Source organism: Medicago truncatula, chromosome 8 (genome assembly GCF_003473485.1).
Source record: "Medicago truncatula cultivar Jemalong A17 chromosome 8, MtrunA17r5.0-ANR, whole genome shotgun sequence".
NCBI lineage: Eukaryota > Viridiplantae > Streptophyta > Magnoliopsida > Fabales > Fabaceae > Medicago > Medicago truncatula.
This window is the reverse complement of record NC_053049.1, coordinates 1,955,802-1,973,170: the sequence shown is the minus strand read 5'-3', so window position 1 is coordinate 1,973,170 and position 17,369 is coordinate 1,955,802. Positions and strand designations below refer to the sequence as shown.

Sequence of the window (17,369 nt, the reverse complement as noted above, 5' to 3'; positions counted from 1 at the left end):
AAAAAAAAAAAAAATGAATTTGGAAGAGTATTACAAAATCTCAAGGCTATATGTGGGAGACAGAAAAGTCTCAATGCTAGGTGTGAGATTGTCAGTAGGTACATTTTACACTAAACAATCTCACAAAATCCATTACTCACAACAATCCATTAAAATCCGTAGAGTTTTGAATACCAGTAGACAATTTTTAAGTTATGCGAAATCTCAATTGAATACCACTGGATTTCATTGGACTCATTAAAAAATCTTGAAAATCCTAATTGAATACCACAAGAATGTTTTACATTCCTTAAAAATCTTGATTGAATACCACAAGACTTTTATAAAACAAAAAAGTCTTTTAAAATCCTTTGAAATCTCAATCCAATACACCCTCCTATTTTATCTTGGATACAAAATCAGTTTGACATGGAGAAATTATTTTAGCAATGTAAAGCATGAGTCTATTGACCATTATGTTGGTAGGAATCTTACCATTCACATTACAAAGGCATAGAAGCCGAAATTGATTAACAAATAATTCAAATAATTAATCACATAATTTACATTTCTCACATATTAAAAAATAATGAGCGATTTTATAAAAAAGAATAGTAAAGGATATGAAAGGAAAAAAAAACATTAATGTTGTATTGTTTTTATAAATTAACATATAATAAAACACAAATATATTTTTCAAAGTGACATACTGTATAATAAAATACAGAGAGAGTATTATATAGACTTTTTAAAGAGTTGACCACATAATTTTTCAGACATTTGATTCGGATACTTGTTAACATTTTTTTGAAATTACATTTACATTCTTAAAAGGTGTGATTGTTGATTGTTCATTCATTTTTGTACAAAAAATATATCATTTTATTTTTTAAGTATGTTTCAAAAATCGAATCGGATGGTTTAACTCATTGAACTGATTACCTTTACTATGGTTTGATTATTTTATTAGTTTAATCACAAAATCATCCTAATTTTTAAGATGATTGAATCATGAATTAAAGATCTCGTTGAATCAATACCAAATTCTATTTTTAAAACGTTGTTTCTTCTTCTTTTGTGTAAAATTGCAACCTCATCACAATTCAATAGTTTTTTTTTTTTTTTTTATACGAATTGAATATATTTAAACGCAACTAACATTTCAAATTGAGTATGATAAAACTCTCACTTAATACACTCAACGTGCTTGCATTGACAATAATGAATTTAAATTGAATATCTTCATTAAATTAAATTAGAAGAAATCTTTAGCCATCTTATCTGAATATCCCTGATCGGTAATTATTGTTCTGCGGTTAAAATCTTTTTTGTTTTGCCGGTAAATGTTAATTAAAAAAAGTGAAACAATGTAAATATATAAGAAAATGGGAAAATTCACTCAATTTTTGTTTTTGTTTTGTTTAATGTTTTTGTGTTGTGGATAAGCAACAGAGAGGTTAAACCTCAACAAAAACAAAACCTCTTCACTTCACTTCACTTCATTCATTGTTGTTCTTGTTGTTGTCATCATCAATGGCTAAGCTAAGAACAGCCATTGATTCATCATTCTGGGACTTAAACATATCCTCTCCACAAAACCTCGATGGTTGGGCCAAGTTTGTTCCTGGTGACCCTATTCCTCTTGACGCTTCAGTTTCTAGCAGACTCTATCGCCATCAACAACTCCCTCATATCACTCCTCATTTTCCCTTTGGCATTATCCCTTCCTCAGTTCCTTCTCCCAAGAAGGAGCATGGTTCCTTTTCACTTCAATCACTTCTCCTTGATTTCACTGGTCCTCGTTGGTAATCTTTCTTTCACTATCTTGTTTTGCTTCATTTTCATGTTTATGTAGTTTCAATAGAATTTCAAACAATTTTATCATAATGGGTTGTTTCATTTTTTCTGCTTTTTTTATATGCTTCTTTAAAAATTGGATTTTTTTTTAGTGGATTTTGATATTGTATGTACTTTAATTTACTTGTGTTTAGACAATTTAGGCTATGTTTGGAAGAAATTGTGGATAGTTGATAAGCTAAACTTATAGCGAATGAGCTTATATGAATAGCTTATAAGCTAGCTTGTAGCTTATGGGATAAGATAACTGATTGAATTTGCAGTGTTTGGTAAAATTAGCGGTTGAACTAGCTTATAAATATGAAATGACATAAAATTAAATAATTTTTTTTAATTAATATTTAACTTTTTTCAAGGTAGATGACAGGGGTAAAATTGAGAGGAAAAACGATAAGTTATAAGCTCGTGAGAAAAAAATGTTAACAAACAGGTCCTTCTTTGTCATATGAGCTTATAAGCTATAAGCTTAAAGGGTCGTTTTTGCTTTTTATGGGACTGTCTTTAATTTTTCTGTTTTTTGTTATGCTTTTTTAAAAATTGGATTTTTTTTTTGGGTGGGGGCTATTGAATGGCTTAAATGGGGGCAATAGGGGTTTCAATTTCTTACTTTTAAAGGGGGAATTTTTAAAATATCTGATCTTTTAGCACTTGAGAAAGCCAATGTTTTTGCTTCTTTTTTGAAGAAAAAATTAAAATGATGTTTGATTTCGTTGTTGATGGTGTGTGTGTAGTATTTGAATGGGACCAAATGAATGAAAAGCTAAACAGTTTCTTATGTTGATACAAAAGAAGAGGGAAACAGAAATTTTTACATGTTTGTAGCTTGCAATTGACAAGTTGATAGTGTATCATCCAATTCTCATTTCTTGAATAAATATTAGGAGCTGTTGGTTATTTTCAAGGAGTGTGTCCAATATCCGTGTTTGTGTCGGTGCTTCATAGTCTAAATGTTTTTGTACTCTCTTTTGTTATCTTTTGATAAATATGACAATGAGTACTATAGTCTATAGTAGTCTATGTTTTGATCATTAGTTTCGGTTCTACTAATTTATCTTCTTTAATATAAGGTTATGTTTGTTATGCTTAAATATCATACTTCATATATTGGTTGTGTTTATACATTCTACTTCTAAATACTGTGTCTTATTGTCTGATACGTTTCGTGTCTGACACCAACACGACATCACATGTTTAGTTGGATATTATTAGTTACATTGTCTCATATTATTTATCACTGGTGTCTTGTGTTGGTGTTGTGTTCAATATTTGTGTTTGTGTCGGTGCTTCATTGTTTAAATGTTTTTACTCGAAACTCTAAAATTTCATACTCAATCTATACTTACACTGTTTTCTCACTGTCATTCAATAATTTCATGTTTCTTATTTCACTATATTAGGTTCAGTATGAACATAGCTCCACTTATCAGCGTACTCATAATGATATTGATTTACGATGTTTATGTAGTCTATAAAACATCATGGTGAATCTCAACTTTTTAATGCACTCATACAGCTTAATTATGGTCGATATAGGTGGCTTGCAGCAACTGGACAATTCCGTCCTAGGAAAATGATAGTTGATATTAAAAATGAGATTTGTAATGCTGCTGAATTCAATCTCTCCACAGCTAAGAGTGTTGCAAAGCATTTCATCGACAAGTCACTTTTTTCATATGGGTTAAACTCACAGTTTGCTTTATCTCCTTCAACATCTGTGTTGTTTGGTTTAGAGGGCCATGGTGAAAAAGAAAAGCACCGCAAAAAAGTGGTGTTTTTTCAGGAGGTACAAACTTAACAACTTTTTCTTTATTTTTCATTATCTGATGTGGACAGTCTACCATGATAGACTTCCTTTATACTCATAATACTATAAATTGGATCATGCAATGGTTTGGTAATTGTTGAAGTTTTAAAAAATTATGAAAATTTGATAAGATATTAAAATGTTGATATAATGAATCATCTCAAAAGACAACATTTCTTGCAGCTTTCTGATCACGATCTTACAGTGGAGGCAGCATGGCCTCAATTGTTTGTTGACCACAAAGGAAGATACTGGGATGTTCCCGAGTCTATATCAGTTGATTTGGCATCCCTTGTGGCTCGTCGGGGATTGCGATACCGCTTTGGGATGCATAAGAACAACGGTAGTCCTCAGGCTACTAATGCAACTGATAGCGACACGCCGCTGTCTCTACTGCCAGGGTTATGTGCCAAGGCTTCTGTTACTTATGATAAGATCAAGTACCTCTGGAGAAACACGGAGACTGAGGAGGAATACAAAGACTTGTTTCCACATGACCAGGGACTTATGGTACCTCATGAAGCAGTATCTGGAATTATTGGTAAATTCTTTTGATTAATGCTGTCGTTACTGTTTGAATTGAGAATCCATCAGTATGTTTGTGTACTCAGCAACCACTCTTTTTCATTTTATGGTTCGGTTTGCTTGCTTTTGTCAAACTTTTTTCATTCATACATCATTTTTAAGTTTATCCCTTTTATGTTTTATTCTCTCTTTTTTTGTTAGAATTATAGGATTAGGTAAAGAAAAAGGAAAACATAGTTAAGGAATACTCACAATGTAATAAAAATACAAAACACAAACTCTTATCCTTTTTATCTTAGTACCGGACTTTTAATCCTTAATCAAATAGTAAATGAAGTAGGAAGTATAATCAAATATGAAAATCACTCAGATGGGATCATCTTGAGTACTCTGATCTATTCTAAGATAGAATCAAGATGACTTGAGATTTATTGTGTTGATTTTTTTTGGTCTTAATCCTCTGGTCCCTAGGGGGAAGGGGCTCTGGCAATCCGGAATTCGGACGGGAGGTAAGTAAAGTTTGACCAATGATTGTTTCAGTCATGATTCAAACTCTGGTAACATTCCCTGAGTTTTAGGAACGTTTTGTTTATAGAAGAGAGGGAAGCCTAGTGAGTGAGTCATTGGGAAAGTATTTTAAGAGTTTGTTAGGAGAGAAATTTTCTCTGGTCTAGGAGCCTAGCTCTGGTTAGGAGTTCATAGAACTCTGGTTGATGCATTTCATTTTATGTTTTCATCATTGTAAGAACTTCTAGCTCATCACTTTCCAGTCCAATAATACAGTGTTACCTTTGAATTTACGAGTTCTATCAAACTCGGTTTCTTTCGTAAGATTTGTTCTTAACATAAACTCATTAATTATGTTACAAACTACTTGGTTCCCCGAAAATTAAGCAAAATCTAAACATGGTAATAATAGGTTCTTATAGGTTACAAACTCCCTCACTTATGGAATCAATATGAATGGATTCAAGGAATTTCTTTCACTGCATTTTATAAAATCCCCTTGATTTTCATACAAACTCTTTTTTCATCATCGGTGAATTGATGGTTGTTAGCTTGCTAGACATTACGGCAATTATGTTATAATTATTTTTGTTTTGTTATGGTTCATAATAAATTCAGGTAGCTCCTGTGCTTCCTGGATTTGGAACGGGAAGAACCTTATTGATACGGGAGAGGATCCAGCTGTGTCAAAGAGAAGAAAGAGATCTAGATTTAATGCCGAAATTTTTGGTTCAGTTTGCTATACTTTTCAGCAAGGAAGATTCTCAAAGAAGTTTGGGGACTTAACCCGGGTAGATGCTCGTCTAGATATATCTTCAGCATCGGGACTTGCGAAGAAAATTCTGAATGGTTTCAAGAGTTCTAGTGCTGACATTATTGAACAACCGTCAGCCTCACCCCGGCTTAACTTAATCTTTCAACAACAGGTACACATTTTCCTTGATAAGAGCAACTATCTTTAGGTGTCTTTAGGCCATTTTTGGATAAACAACTTAATTAAGCGTTTATAGCTTATGCGCTTATCATATAAGTTCTTATGTATAAGTTATTTCTACCGCAAAGATAAAATAGTCAAATTGTTTTCACATAAACTATAGCCTGTTTTCATAAGCTATCTTGGAGAGCTTATGGACATGCCATAAGTTGTTCCCATAAACTCCCCCAACCAGTCACAAATGTTTATGCTGATAAGTACACTCAAATAAATCAATTTAAACGGAGTCTTAATCAAAAACAAGCTTTCAGTAACTGTAAAGAATTTTTACGGAGTAGGAAGAGGATTATAATTATTCATATTGACCTCTACACAAGCATATATAAGCTTATACAATAAACCAAAATTGAAGTTGTACATTTACAGTTATAATCTTGTTTATGATCTTCATGGTGATAACCATAATTGTAGACACCTTGCCTATACTATTCAAATGAAAAATGAGGGAATGGATAGAATGCCGCAGTGAAATGTTGATTAATTCAATATACTGAAATTGACATTGTGTTCTGGATCGGTTTATCACAGCTGATCCACTATAGCCATGATTCAGAAAGTAAAATACAATATTAAGTCTGTTTTTCTAAATGTCTAATTGTAGGTTGCAGGTCCAGTTGTATTTCGAGCAGATTCCAGAATTTCGATTGATTCTTTGTCCAGGAAACATGGGATCTCCATTGAAGATTTCATTTGCAGCTTGAATTTCTACATGGACCCTAACACTAGCGATATGGAGTCTGGAAAAATTGTTGCTTGGTATTCACCAAAAAGGAATGAAGGGATGGTTGAATTGCGCTTATACGAGTTTTAACTGAAAGTAATCTTCACCATTTTTGTAACTTTCATGCCTGAGACTTTTTAATGCAAGAAGGTGACATGTATCGTTTATTTTAGAATGCCAAAATGAGTTAGTTGATTTTTGTAGTATCAACTTAAGAGCTATGTTTAGTTGCATTGTAATCAATGATTCAAAGCCAATTACGCTTATGTTATTTTTAATTGTCATAGTACAAATTCAAAAAGAAACAAAATATTGAAAGTTTAATTGCAACAGGAAGTCATGTGAATGTGATTCAATGTCTTGACCATATTTTGGTCATTTTTTTTAATGTTTTAATGCCTTGCAAATAGTTTTGAATAAACCACCAAATGACTTTGTATGAAACTCTAATATTCTTTGAATAGCTAAAATTTGACAGAGTTAGAGACCCTTTTTAGAAATATTCATAAACTTAAGAGACTTATTTCCATACCCAAAATGATGCACACATTAGTGATTGGATTCCATGCTTTCACTATATGCTCATAAACCTTACATACAATATTGCAAAATAATTAAAATGACCATGATTCTTAAAACTAAATAATTTTAAACCAGAAAACGAAAAATATGTTCACAAAAGTCATAAATCTTAAGAGCCAAAATCACATTAAAAAATGAAAGCAGTGTGGTAAAAAAAAATAAAAATAGGAGAGCTCAGAGGCTATTTTTTCATCCAATGGTTCAGGATAGGTGATGTTACCGAACATCACAAATATTTTCATCATAGCCCTCCACAGGTGCACCAGCCGGGAATCGAACCCGGGTCTGTACCGTGGCAGGGTACTATTCTACCACTAGACCACTGGTGCTTGTTGTGATGATTACTATGCATATGTATTTATATTCATATAAATTTACCTCATCAGTGTGTTTCTTTTTCACTTTGGTGACATTTTTTTGGGTACAATGTTATGACTCTTCCATAATTTTATGGATCAAATAAAAGATTAACGGGGTTTTTTGAAGTTGACTTTTAGTATGGGGAATCAAATATTTCTCCATTGATTAAGACATATTTATGCATAGGGAATAAGTTGGAACCATTGGCTCTATGGATCATCAAGACAGAGAATCATCCATCATTAATGCAGATACATTTTGTAGTTACAACAGCAGATGAGTTGGAATCCTTATGCAAGTAAAAGTTGTTTCCCGTTTTGATTCATAGTAGCCAAATGAAGAAGCATAGAAAGTGATACAGATTTCCATTAATTGTTCTTATTAAGACAATCATCAGAAACAACATCTTGAAAGCCATTCACCAGTAGCAGTTAAGCACTTCTATGTAGTGTCATCAAAAGGATTTGAGAACCATCATAAATCCATCTCTTTTGATTCTCAAAGTTACCAAATTCAAGTTCATTTTTGTCATTCACCTGTGCACGTTGGCCAGTTAGAGGATGGTACAAGATAGAAACACAAGGAAAATTCAATTGGAAATCGTTATTATTCATGATTATCTACATTTGCCAGCAAAATTAATATACTCATTTGCTGCTATAATAATTCAAAGAGCAAATAGTCAAGCGGATTCTCATGTTGAAGTTGTTCGAAGAAACAATGATCTAACAAATTGAGTGGAAAACGATTAAGAAACCAAAACGAAATATTTTGTCACTGACAACTCACAATTGCAGAAAGTTGTGCCATTTGTTAACTTAACAACAATTGAAATTAAAAAAAAAAATATCAAGGATTTTGATTAGTGTAGAGATAAGGATTTCTAACTCCAGCCTAAAGGTATCATTGCGTCACTGAAGGAGATAAGAAGAATAGTATAATATCACGAACACAACTGAGTATAAATATAATTTCAAATCGAAACTTAAAATTATACTCAGCAATATTGAAAAAAGCAAAGCTCGTAGCATCTGCAGAATCAAAAACTCCCCAAGGAATGTCAACAAAGAATACTTTTAAGACCAATGATTGCCATGAATACATTATTATCAAAAAGACTGCTGCTCTTTGTCTCACAAAGCGGCCAAACCCTACTCAACGACGGCCAACAAGTCACTTGATTTAATGAAGCAGTGCTTTGCATCAGTCCCCAAATCCACCTGAAAAACAATTAGACCAATATTTATTATTTATTAATGATGAAAACGACCGTTGAGTTACAAATTAGAATTCTATCAATTTTCTTTTCTCAAGAAAGCAGTGTGGTTGGCATAACAATTGCTCTATGCTTGCCAAATAGCACTTGCTCAAATACTTCCCACAAAAGTTGTTCTTCAGATATAAATATTTCTTCCGACATTGATTAATTCATTTAAAAAATGGAAAACCTTTATACATAAGTACAAAATATTTTTAAGTGACTAACCTCATAAGCATTTATGTCGGTGAATAGTACCTGCAAAAGAATAATTATGATTATAATTTAAATATGGAATGAAATCAAGCAAGCTCAATTGATTCAATCATAGACCACCAACTATTTTCCTTTATTTCGTCATTTGAACTAAAAGTAATACTATATTGCCCCTGCACACCACTACCCGCATGGCATGCAAATAAGTGAATCTCTAACTTCCTCTATATTATCAAGTTTAGACACATTAAAACAAAGCGATAATAGAAACCATGGTCATTTGATTAATGAGTAAACAGTATAATAAGTATCCCGAACGTGGTTTTTAAAAAATGTTACTACTTTTGTTGCTTTAGTGCCTGAAAATTTCTTTAGACACAAATTTGTCTGCTGAAGGGTGAGTTTATGAACAAGTTCATAACTTGGGAAGGTGAACTCATGACTCCACAAGTTAAGAACTATGTGGACCAGATAGATACCGTACAAATAATAGAACCAAACAGAATTGCAAAATAACACAATTTTGAAGAAGCGGATAAGGAAAACTGCATAAGAATATAACAAAAACATTGTGTTAATTGTAAAACCAATGAATCCTCACCGCAACAAAAGAGACTACCAAGTTGTTAAATCTTGCTATCACAAGGCGCACTTAGTGCTCATATAATTTTATCATTTAGCCCAACAAATTACCATAAAGATTGAACTAATAATACAAAACTTGTTCTATAACCTCAAAAATGTTGTATCACATTTTCCCGAAATATCTCATATTACAAAATGTGTGTATTACAAATTTATTTGATATATTTTCTTGTAGTAATTGCTAATTTGATGTTTTATTATCTGTTTCTCGTAATAAAAAAAATTTAGCCCAACAAATTACCATAAAGATTGAACTAATAATACAAAACTTGTTCTATAACCTCAAAAATGTTGTATCACATTTTTGTAATACACACAATATATATGTCTGTGTTATGAGCTGCTTAGGTTTTCACCTCACAACTAATTAATTAGTAACCTTTACATCATATTTTAAGTGTGATATCACTGTATCAAAGCTATATCCCTGCCAGCGCGAGGACTCTTTGGTCAGTGATATGTAAGCACTGTTGTACGTGCTCATTGAGCCTTAAGGCTTGCCTTGACCCTGGTGAGCCTCCAGAGCCCAACACGCTAAACTTTCATTGCAAAAATAGTAGTCAATAAGTTGACTCTAATCAGCCCAAAAGGTGGGCCAGTGGCATCATCCAAGGTTTAAGTCCAAAGGCTTTCTGTTTGATAGGGCATGCCAGATAAACCATCTATGAGCTTCAACTAACAGATTTTGGGAATATTGGTTTTTAATATCGGCAGTGTTGTCAAATATCGGCCATGGCGGATATTGGTGGCAGTTTTTGGGCTCTCCGCCATAATCTGAAATGACGGCGCCACAAAGCAACCGGAATGGCAGGGTCTTGGCTCTCAGCCATGTACCGCTGTAGACCAGATCATATCGTTAACTTCCATTGCTATTGTAAACACGGAATTGGAGTTTTGGCATTCATATTTCATCACCAATAACTCCAGGGTTCATGGTTAAAATAAAATTATTAAAATAAAATTGAGTTTTTAGATTACTCTTTTGATCTTTTCCGTTTCTACTTCACCTCTTTCATAGTAATTAAACAACATACCTTCGAGCCAGCTTTTACATTTTCAGCCTCGGCACCAACATTTAGGACCTGAAACAAATACAAAAGGAAATTATTATAGAGAACAAATATTCAGATGTAAAACAACATAAGGTACCTATGCAATATGTATACTTACTTCTCCCACAAGATATCGCTCAAATTTAACAGCTGACTTGGGCAACAAAATTCCACCGGCGGTTTTCTGCCCAAAAAATTATATTCACAATCATGCACGGACCAATTTATAAGTGCCAATTACAGAATACCTTACGGACATTATAGCAAAATCAAACTGAGCATAATAAAACAGATGAAGCCAACTAGTTAAATCACATTCACACATAAAGCATAGATAAGTGTATAACAATAAGTTATATGTATGGCATCACAGCATTATAACATACAGAATTTCAATAATAAACTCCCCAGTCTATACCTTCTTACATAACTTATGAGTAATTAAAAAAAAAATATCATGATGCATTTAGATTGCAGTTATCTCGATAATAAGGGAACATTGGTGTTCCTGTTTTCACTGACAAAACAACAAACCAAGCTGATGACATTCAATGAGGATATATCAGATTAGGCACGCCACCAATGTGATACAGCTTAGTTTTTTTTTTTTTGCAACAAATAGACACGCCAAACACATCAAAATCATGACATAGCACAACATCAAACGGCAAGTTAGCCAAACCAATAATCCCTACAAACAAATCCAACATTCAGCCTATAGTTTGAACTTATCCTAGTAATTATTTTAAGACTGCAGACACCAAACATTGGAACAATAACAAGTCAACAACAACAACAATACAAATAATATTAATAACAACGACATTAGCAACAAACAACATCAAATGAAAGAATAATTAAGTTCTGTAATCTACTCATAATTTCTGCACACTAAGAATAAACAAAATCCCAAATTAAAAAAAAAAAAAAAACTAATTTTTTGGATAAGATTGTGGCATACTTCTGATAACTCCTCGAGACGAATAAGAACCCTATCAGCCTGAGGCACAACCTGCAATCCAAAAAATAACCAAAATTCAGATACCAAAACAAAAATATAAAATTTCAAAAACATAAAAACTACTATAAAATAAAAAAGAGAATTAAGAATAACCTTAGAGGGTTCCCATTTCTTGGCAATTGCATTAACCTTCAAAGAGTTCCTCTTCAAAACTGAAACATGCCCAAATGGAAAAAAGTTAATACTTCGTTAAAATGAATAAAAGGGTCAACAAAAAACTGAATTTGTTCATGAGTAGAAGAAGAATTATACTTGGGAGTCTCTGGGTTGAGAAAGAAGCGGTGGGAGTTTTGTGAAGGAAGGGAGTTGTTGGTATGGTGAGGAATGTGGAAGCCATGATAATGGATAAGAGATGAAAGAGTGAAGTGAACAACAAAGAATGGATTGGAATTTGGGGATGAAGTATAGTTGTTAAACCCTTTTAGGTTTATCCACAAAGTCACAAAATGTCAAGATTGAAGACAAAGGGTGTGAGAAGGTACTAGAAGGTAACTTCAATTTACTAGGATGATGGTTTAAAAAAAAATCTTTTAGGGGAAATGATTTTTAAAATTTTAATTAAGATAGTTTTAATTTTATCACCAAAAGTTATTAAAAAAAACAATATAATTTTAATTGATTTTAATACTGATAGATTAACCGTTTAAAACAACTTTGCACACACAACCAATCAAATCATTTAGAATTGATTTATTTGTTTAGGACCCATGCTATATTTATGATATGTTTGAAATTTGGATTGACTTATTTATACTTATCTAATCTATTTGTGTATCTATTTATCAAACTGCTTGAGATAACTTATAAAAATAACTTACGATATAACTAATGAAAACAACTTATATGAAAATATTTTGACTTTATTTTATCTTTTGCTATAGAAAATTAAAAAATACGTATACATAAACACTTATTTGATAAGAAATTAATTAAGCTATTTATCCAAGAAGGACCTTACTCTATTTTAATTGCTTGATCAAGGACTAGATCATACATCTTTTGAGACACAAAAGATGAAACACTTATGTACATTTTGTTCTTTCTTCTTAATATACTTGTCTTACTATGAATATCATATGATAAAAAAAAGGTATTTGACACATTTGCTCGTTGATCTTTACTCTAATCCACTTTTTTATGACGTTCTTGAAATATCATATAAATAACACAACCAACGTTACCGTTCACCTTATTTCAAATTAATTTTTAATGTACCTGAATATAATTTCACTCTATCAAAACAGAACATCTAGATGATCTTCCACGATATCATCAACCTCAAAACATAACCTCTTCCGATGACGGATACCTCGTCCAATAGAATAAACATTTTATGATAAATCTTCTTAGCAATAATACAGGACAAGACAACCCATAAGATGATCTGATCACACAACCACGTGTTTTTACCATCCATACGACAATTTGATTGGTTTAAAAGGAGCAATACGTGTTCTTTGAAGCCAAATGGGTGTAGAAAACCTTTAATAATCGTTCTTCAATGAATTATGCCACACTTTTTGCATAAAATAATAATAATAAAACTTCGGATGGAATAGGAAGGTATAATATGGATGAAGAGTTGTAACACAAGCAAGATTTTCTAGCATATGATAAAAGCATTATGGATTGTAACTCCCGAACTGCAATGATCGGTGTTAGACAATAAAATATTGGATTTAAGTTATTGATATTCTATGAAACCCTAACTGTTTTGTTATTCTCTTTTGAAACTTAGATTGTTCATATGGTATCAAGAGCATGCAAACGAGGTTCTGATACCATATTATAAAATGTGAAAGTAGTGTATTATTTCATAATGATTCAATAGTTACAAGCTTATTTATAAGAAGCTGAGCATGTACAATATGATATAGTGGGAATGCATCAACATATAGAAAGGGAAAATAAGCTAAACTATGTTACTTAGATTCTAAGTTATCCTTTGTAATAATATCATGTAATAGTTTGGTTCCCAAAATAATTGGGAATGTGTTTGCTTTGTTTGTTGTTGATCGTTATTTTGATTGAAGCTTGGTTATATTCGTCGGATTCAAAATCTAATGGATTATAAGAAGTGTTTGGTGGGGTACGATACTTATTTGGTGGATGACCTTGCTTTGTTTATTTATTTTGTTCTTTTTGGATGTTGGAGAAACCACTATTCTATTGTTTGCATTTGGTTAAGCTATTTGACATTTGGTTCTAAGAATTACGTATTTGGTTCGTAGACTGTGTGAAAAGAAATAAAAAAAAAACGACTTTCCTTTGCAATTGGGTTTGTCTATTTGGTACTATTTTGTGGGTACAATTTAGTCGATAGTTTATCTTGCTTTGCATTGTTTGGTCATTGGTCCTTGATTGATTGTGTCTTTCTACATTGGTCTCTTCTATTTTACTCCTTCCGTCCCAAATTGTATGTCATTTTAGAAAAAATATTTGTCCCAAATTATATGTCGCTTTACAATATCAATGAAATATTAATGTTACTTTTCCTATTATATCCTTAACTATTTATTACTCTATCTTCTTTCAATTCCTTCATTTATCTTTCCCATTTATTAAGGACAATTTTGTAAAATAACTCATAATATCTCTTTCCCACACAATATTAATTACATTTCTTAATATGTGTGAAATGACCAAAACGTCATACAATTTGGAACGGAGGGAGTATTGGTTATCTCTCAATTAATTCTTTTGATTGATTGTCTCTCTCCCTCTTGGTTTCTCTTATGTTTGATTGTCTTTCTCCTTTTTTTATTCTTCTGTTTGATTACATTTTTCCTTGTTGATTCTTCTGTTTGATTGCATTTCTTCCTATTGATTCTCCTGATTGATTGTATTTCTCCCTTTCGATTATTTTGTATGGTTGCTTCTCCTTGCTGGTTCTTTTGTTTAGTTTGGTTTGATTCAGTTCTTTTCTTTGGATGATTTCTCTCTTTGACAAATTGATGATGATGGTTCTTGGTGCTCTCTATGACGATAACTCACTTCAGTTTATACTCTCTATTGGTTCTGCAATCAGTTTTAGTCTGAGGGATAGTGATAGAAGTTTATATTATTTAACACATTTTTTATATTTTGTTTGACAAACTCACAATATTTCTTGTTGATGCATCATGAGTTTGAGTGTAGGATATTAAATAATAAAATATTAGTCATAAGCTATTGATGTTCGATGAAACCCTAGCCATCTTTATTATTCTTATCGAAACCTAAATTGTTGACAATCGAGAGTTACGGACCGAGAGGATCGGATCGAAAATCCAGATAGGGACATTTTGTGGATTTTTGTCGGTAAAATGGACCAACCTAAAGTTGACCGTATTTTTTATGAGAAATATTAACGAGTGCCTCTGGAGTACTCTTTATAATCTTTAGATGATATTTTTTTTCCAAAAATTTATGTAATCAATGTGTTAAAAATTGAAATATTTGACTTTTGTATGTAAAATTTCTTCTTTTAAAATTTTAAAGAGTGCCCCCAACAATTTTTTTTTTTTTTTTTTATTATAAAGTTGGCGATAGGTTATAATCAGCGTGTTTGGTGTTCCCGTGTTGGTGACTTTCCTCGTAATGTAATACCACGGGTTGGAGATACCCTAATAATGGAGTATTTGTTTTATAATTGGAGGACGACACAGAAGTACTAGTATAAAAGTACGAAATCATGAATGAAAAGATACAACAGTTTTACCATCCTATCATCATTGAGGAAATGCAAACACCTGAAAAAATAGGAGGAGAGGCGGAAATGAGGAAATGCAACTTCAAGGGAGAGGTGATTAAAGGCTTAGGAGACATCATTTACAAAATGTTTGCACTTTTGGTTGCATTGGTAACACTCAAGTTCACAAAGATTGGCGAAACGCTATTCGCAAAACAGTATACTCCTTGGGTTGTAGCTGCAGTTTTGATATTTTTCTTACTTTGGATTTTTTCCATCCTTATACCAGATCATATCACTATTGAAACCTTGTTTCCAATCTCACTCATGTACGGTCTTACATGTGCTGTGTCCTTCGCAGCGTTGACAATCATTTTACCAAACATTGTTGCTATACTCAATTTGACCTTATGGCTCATTGTTTTCTTTGTTATTCTTTACATTAACTATCAAAATCAAAACCTATTTGTAGCTGCACCTCGTGACGAGGAAGCTGCAACTCTTGCCGAGGTAGTGGCATCTGGCAGCAAGCTGGAAGTAGAAGTAGGTTTACAGAAGTTTGATGTCAATGGGAGCAGCCGTGACCTGGGTTGGATCAGCGACCCAGGCTTTGACACCGATGGCGAAAGCAGGGTTGATTGATTTGGAGGAGAACATGGAGACAGATGCTAGCTAGAAATAGAGTCAATTCTGAAGATTAATCATGTGGGAGTTTCAAAGGCTCTTTATCTGAAGGAGTTTTTGAGTTTTTTTTACGAGTCTTAGGTCTAAGAAAAACCAAAGTTTGGTCTGGCTTTTAGTTTGGCACGTTGTTGTGTGAACCATTTGGAATTTCTGCAATGAAATGATTTAATTTCTCCAGGGGTCTTGGTTTGGCTGTATCATTGGTTCTCTCTGATGTTGGGGGTTCTGTGGGGGGTTTCTCTGCTGTTTCCTCTGATTTAAAAATTAGTCCCTTGACACTTATTCTCGAATTGCTATGATTGCTTTGCTTTGAACTCCTGAACCCTGTCTTTGAAATAATTATTGAATTTCAAAAATTTAAATCCAATTGAACTTCTTGTCGAGTAACTATCCTTCATATGATATTTCAAGATAATTGAACTTCTTAGATGGCCAAGTATGTTGGTTAAGTTCAACACCGATTTCCTTGATAAGCTGCATTCATTTAAAGCTCTATTTGTCATTTGCAGGGACAGAAGTATATACATATACATGCATACATACATTTAATCAAAACTCTAGTAATCCAAATCAACAAATTTGTTTCAATCTTAAAATCAGTAACTATAGTAGGTCAGTGAAACTGAAACCATAACTGCAAATATGACATAGTTGATTACAATCTATCATCTTTGTACATGGTAATTATGGATATAATCAATTTTCTTGATATCTCATGGTAATTTAATCTAGTAGGTAATTTACTATGAATCAAAAAAAGACCAGCAAGTAAATTTTGTGTCATAGTAACTCATTGTTTGTCTAGATAGAAATCAGTCACAGAGATCAAAATATTTGATCGTTATGTGGATTTTCATTACTTAATTACTGGCTGATTATCTGATTGGTTATCTTTATGAATTGAAATTTAACATGACTTATTTAGTGCACTAAAATTGTTGGAAACTGCGAGTGTAGTGTGCAACTTTTCATGATGATAAATGTCATCAGAGGACAGGCCTCTGTCATTGTTTATGTCTTCAGAAGAAAGTGAAGATTGAAAACATGTTTTTTGAATAAAGAATGATACTGTAAAGCTTTTGTTGATCTGTAGATCACTTCAAAAAATACTGAATTTAAACTTCTAGTGTGCATATATATGATCAACCACTAGTTCCTAGAAATAACACACTACACTAATTATTCCTTCCATATCTGATGGTTGTTGTTCTAATTCTGTTTGGATTTGGATTGACTTATTTGATCTTATATAATGGAACAAATGCTTGTAAGAGTCTGCTTGAGAGAGCTTACAAAAACACCTTATGATATGTCCATGAGCTGTTTTCAGCTTTTTTCTATGTGGTGTTGGATTGTAGGTCAACCCAGTAACCAACAAGAGGTCGATGCTGGCGACAGATGTGTAGAAGTAGGAGTCTCGCCCCCTTGTATGCTGCCAGACTTTGACAGGGATGGCGTCAATATGTGATGATGATTGAAGCGGATGCTTGCTAG

General features: G+C 32.5%; 2 protein-coding genes and 1 non-coding gene across 4 annotated transcripts; 1 reads left to right on the top strand and 2 right to left on the bottom strand.

Annotated features, from left to right (window-relative positions):
- Positions 1-1,398: 1,398 nt before the first annotated feature.
- LOC11413709 (protein TRIGALACTOSYLDIACYLGLYCEROL 4, chloroplastic) lies at positions 1,399-6,727 on the top strand. Of its 2 annotated transcripts, none has more exons than XM_039829291.1 (5): positions 1,399-1,784; positions 3,370-3,619; positions 3,824-4,181; positions 5,291-5,598; positions 6,275-6,727. In XM_039829291.1, the coding sequence occupies exons 1-5, from the start codon at positions 1,513-1,515 to the stop codon at positions 6,365-6,367; spliced, it is 1,281 nt and encodes a 426-aa protein (XP_039685225.1). In that variant the 5' UTR covers positions 1,399-1,512; the 3' UTR covers positions 6,368-6,727. The 2 variants fall into 2 exon arrangements, with proteins under 2 accessions (XP_039685225.1, XP_003626806.1); XM_003626758.4 differs by having other exon boundaries at positions 1,400-1,784; positions 6,268-6,723.
- A 500-nt stretch (positions 6,728-7,227) lies between these two features.
- On the bottom strand, positions 7,228-7,298 carry TRNAG-GCC (transfer RNA glycine (anticodon GCC)). Its single transcript has one exon. It is a non-coding gene; the product is annotated as a tRNA-Gly (tRNA).
- Positions 7,299-8,082: 784 nt separating this feature from the next.
- Positions 8,083-11,992, bottom strand: LOC11423954 (10 kDa chaperonin 1, chloroplastic). Its single transcript, XM_003626757.4, has 7 exons — positions 11,774-11,992; positions 11,615-11,673; positions 11,462-11,512; positions 10,619-10,684; positions 10,483-10,530; positions 8,816-8,845; positions 8,083-8,549 (listed from the first exon to the last, which is right to left on the bottom strand). Exons 1-7 carry the CDS (start codon positions 11,856-11,858, stop codon positions 8,481-8,483), a joined length of 408 nt encoding a protein of 135 aa, XP_003626805.1. The 5' UTR covers positions 11,859-11,992; the 3' UTR covers positions 8,083-8,480.
- Between the last annotated feature and the right edge of the window lie 5,377 nt (positions 11,993-17,369).

Excerpts from the sequence above, each read along its gene's own strand:
- LOC11423954 (XM_003626757.4), bottom strand. The coding sequence starts at position 11,858 with ATGGCTTCCACATTCCTCACCATACCAACAACTCCCTTCCTTCACAAA. Across the intron at positions 10,531-10,618 it reads AGCGATATCTTGTGGGAGAA|GTCCTAAATGTTGGTGCCGA; the intron begins GTAAGTATACAT and ends TATTTGTTTCAG. Across the intron at positions 8,550-8,815 it reads CCGACATAAATGCTTATGAG|GTGGATTTGGGGACTGATGC; the intron begins GTTAGTCACTTA and ends ATTGTTTTTCAG.
- LOC11413709 (XM_003626758.4), top strand. The coding sequence starts at position 1,513 with ATGGCTAAGCTAAGAACAGCCATTGATTCATCATTCTGGGACTTAAAC. Across the intron at positions 3,620-3,823 it reads AAGTGGTGTTTTTTCAGGAG|CTTTCTGATCACGATCTTAC; the intron begins GTACAAACTTAA and ends CATTTCTTGCAG. Across the intron at positions 4,182-5,290 it reads AGCAGTATCTGGAATTATTG|GTAGCTCCTGTGCTTCCTGG; the intron begins GTAAATTCTTTT and ends TAATAAATTCAG.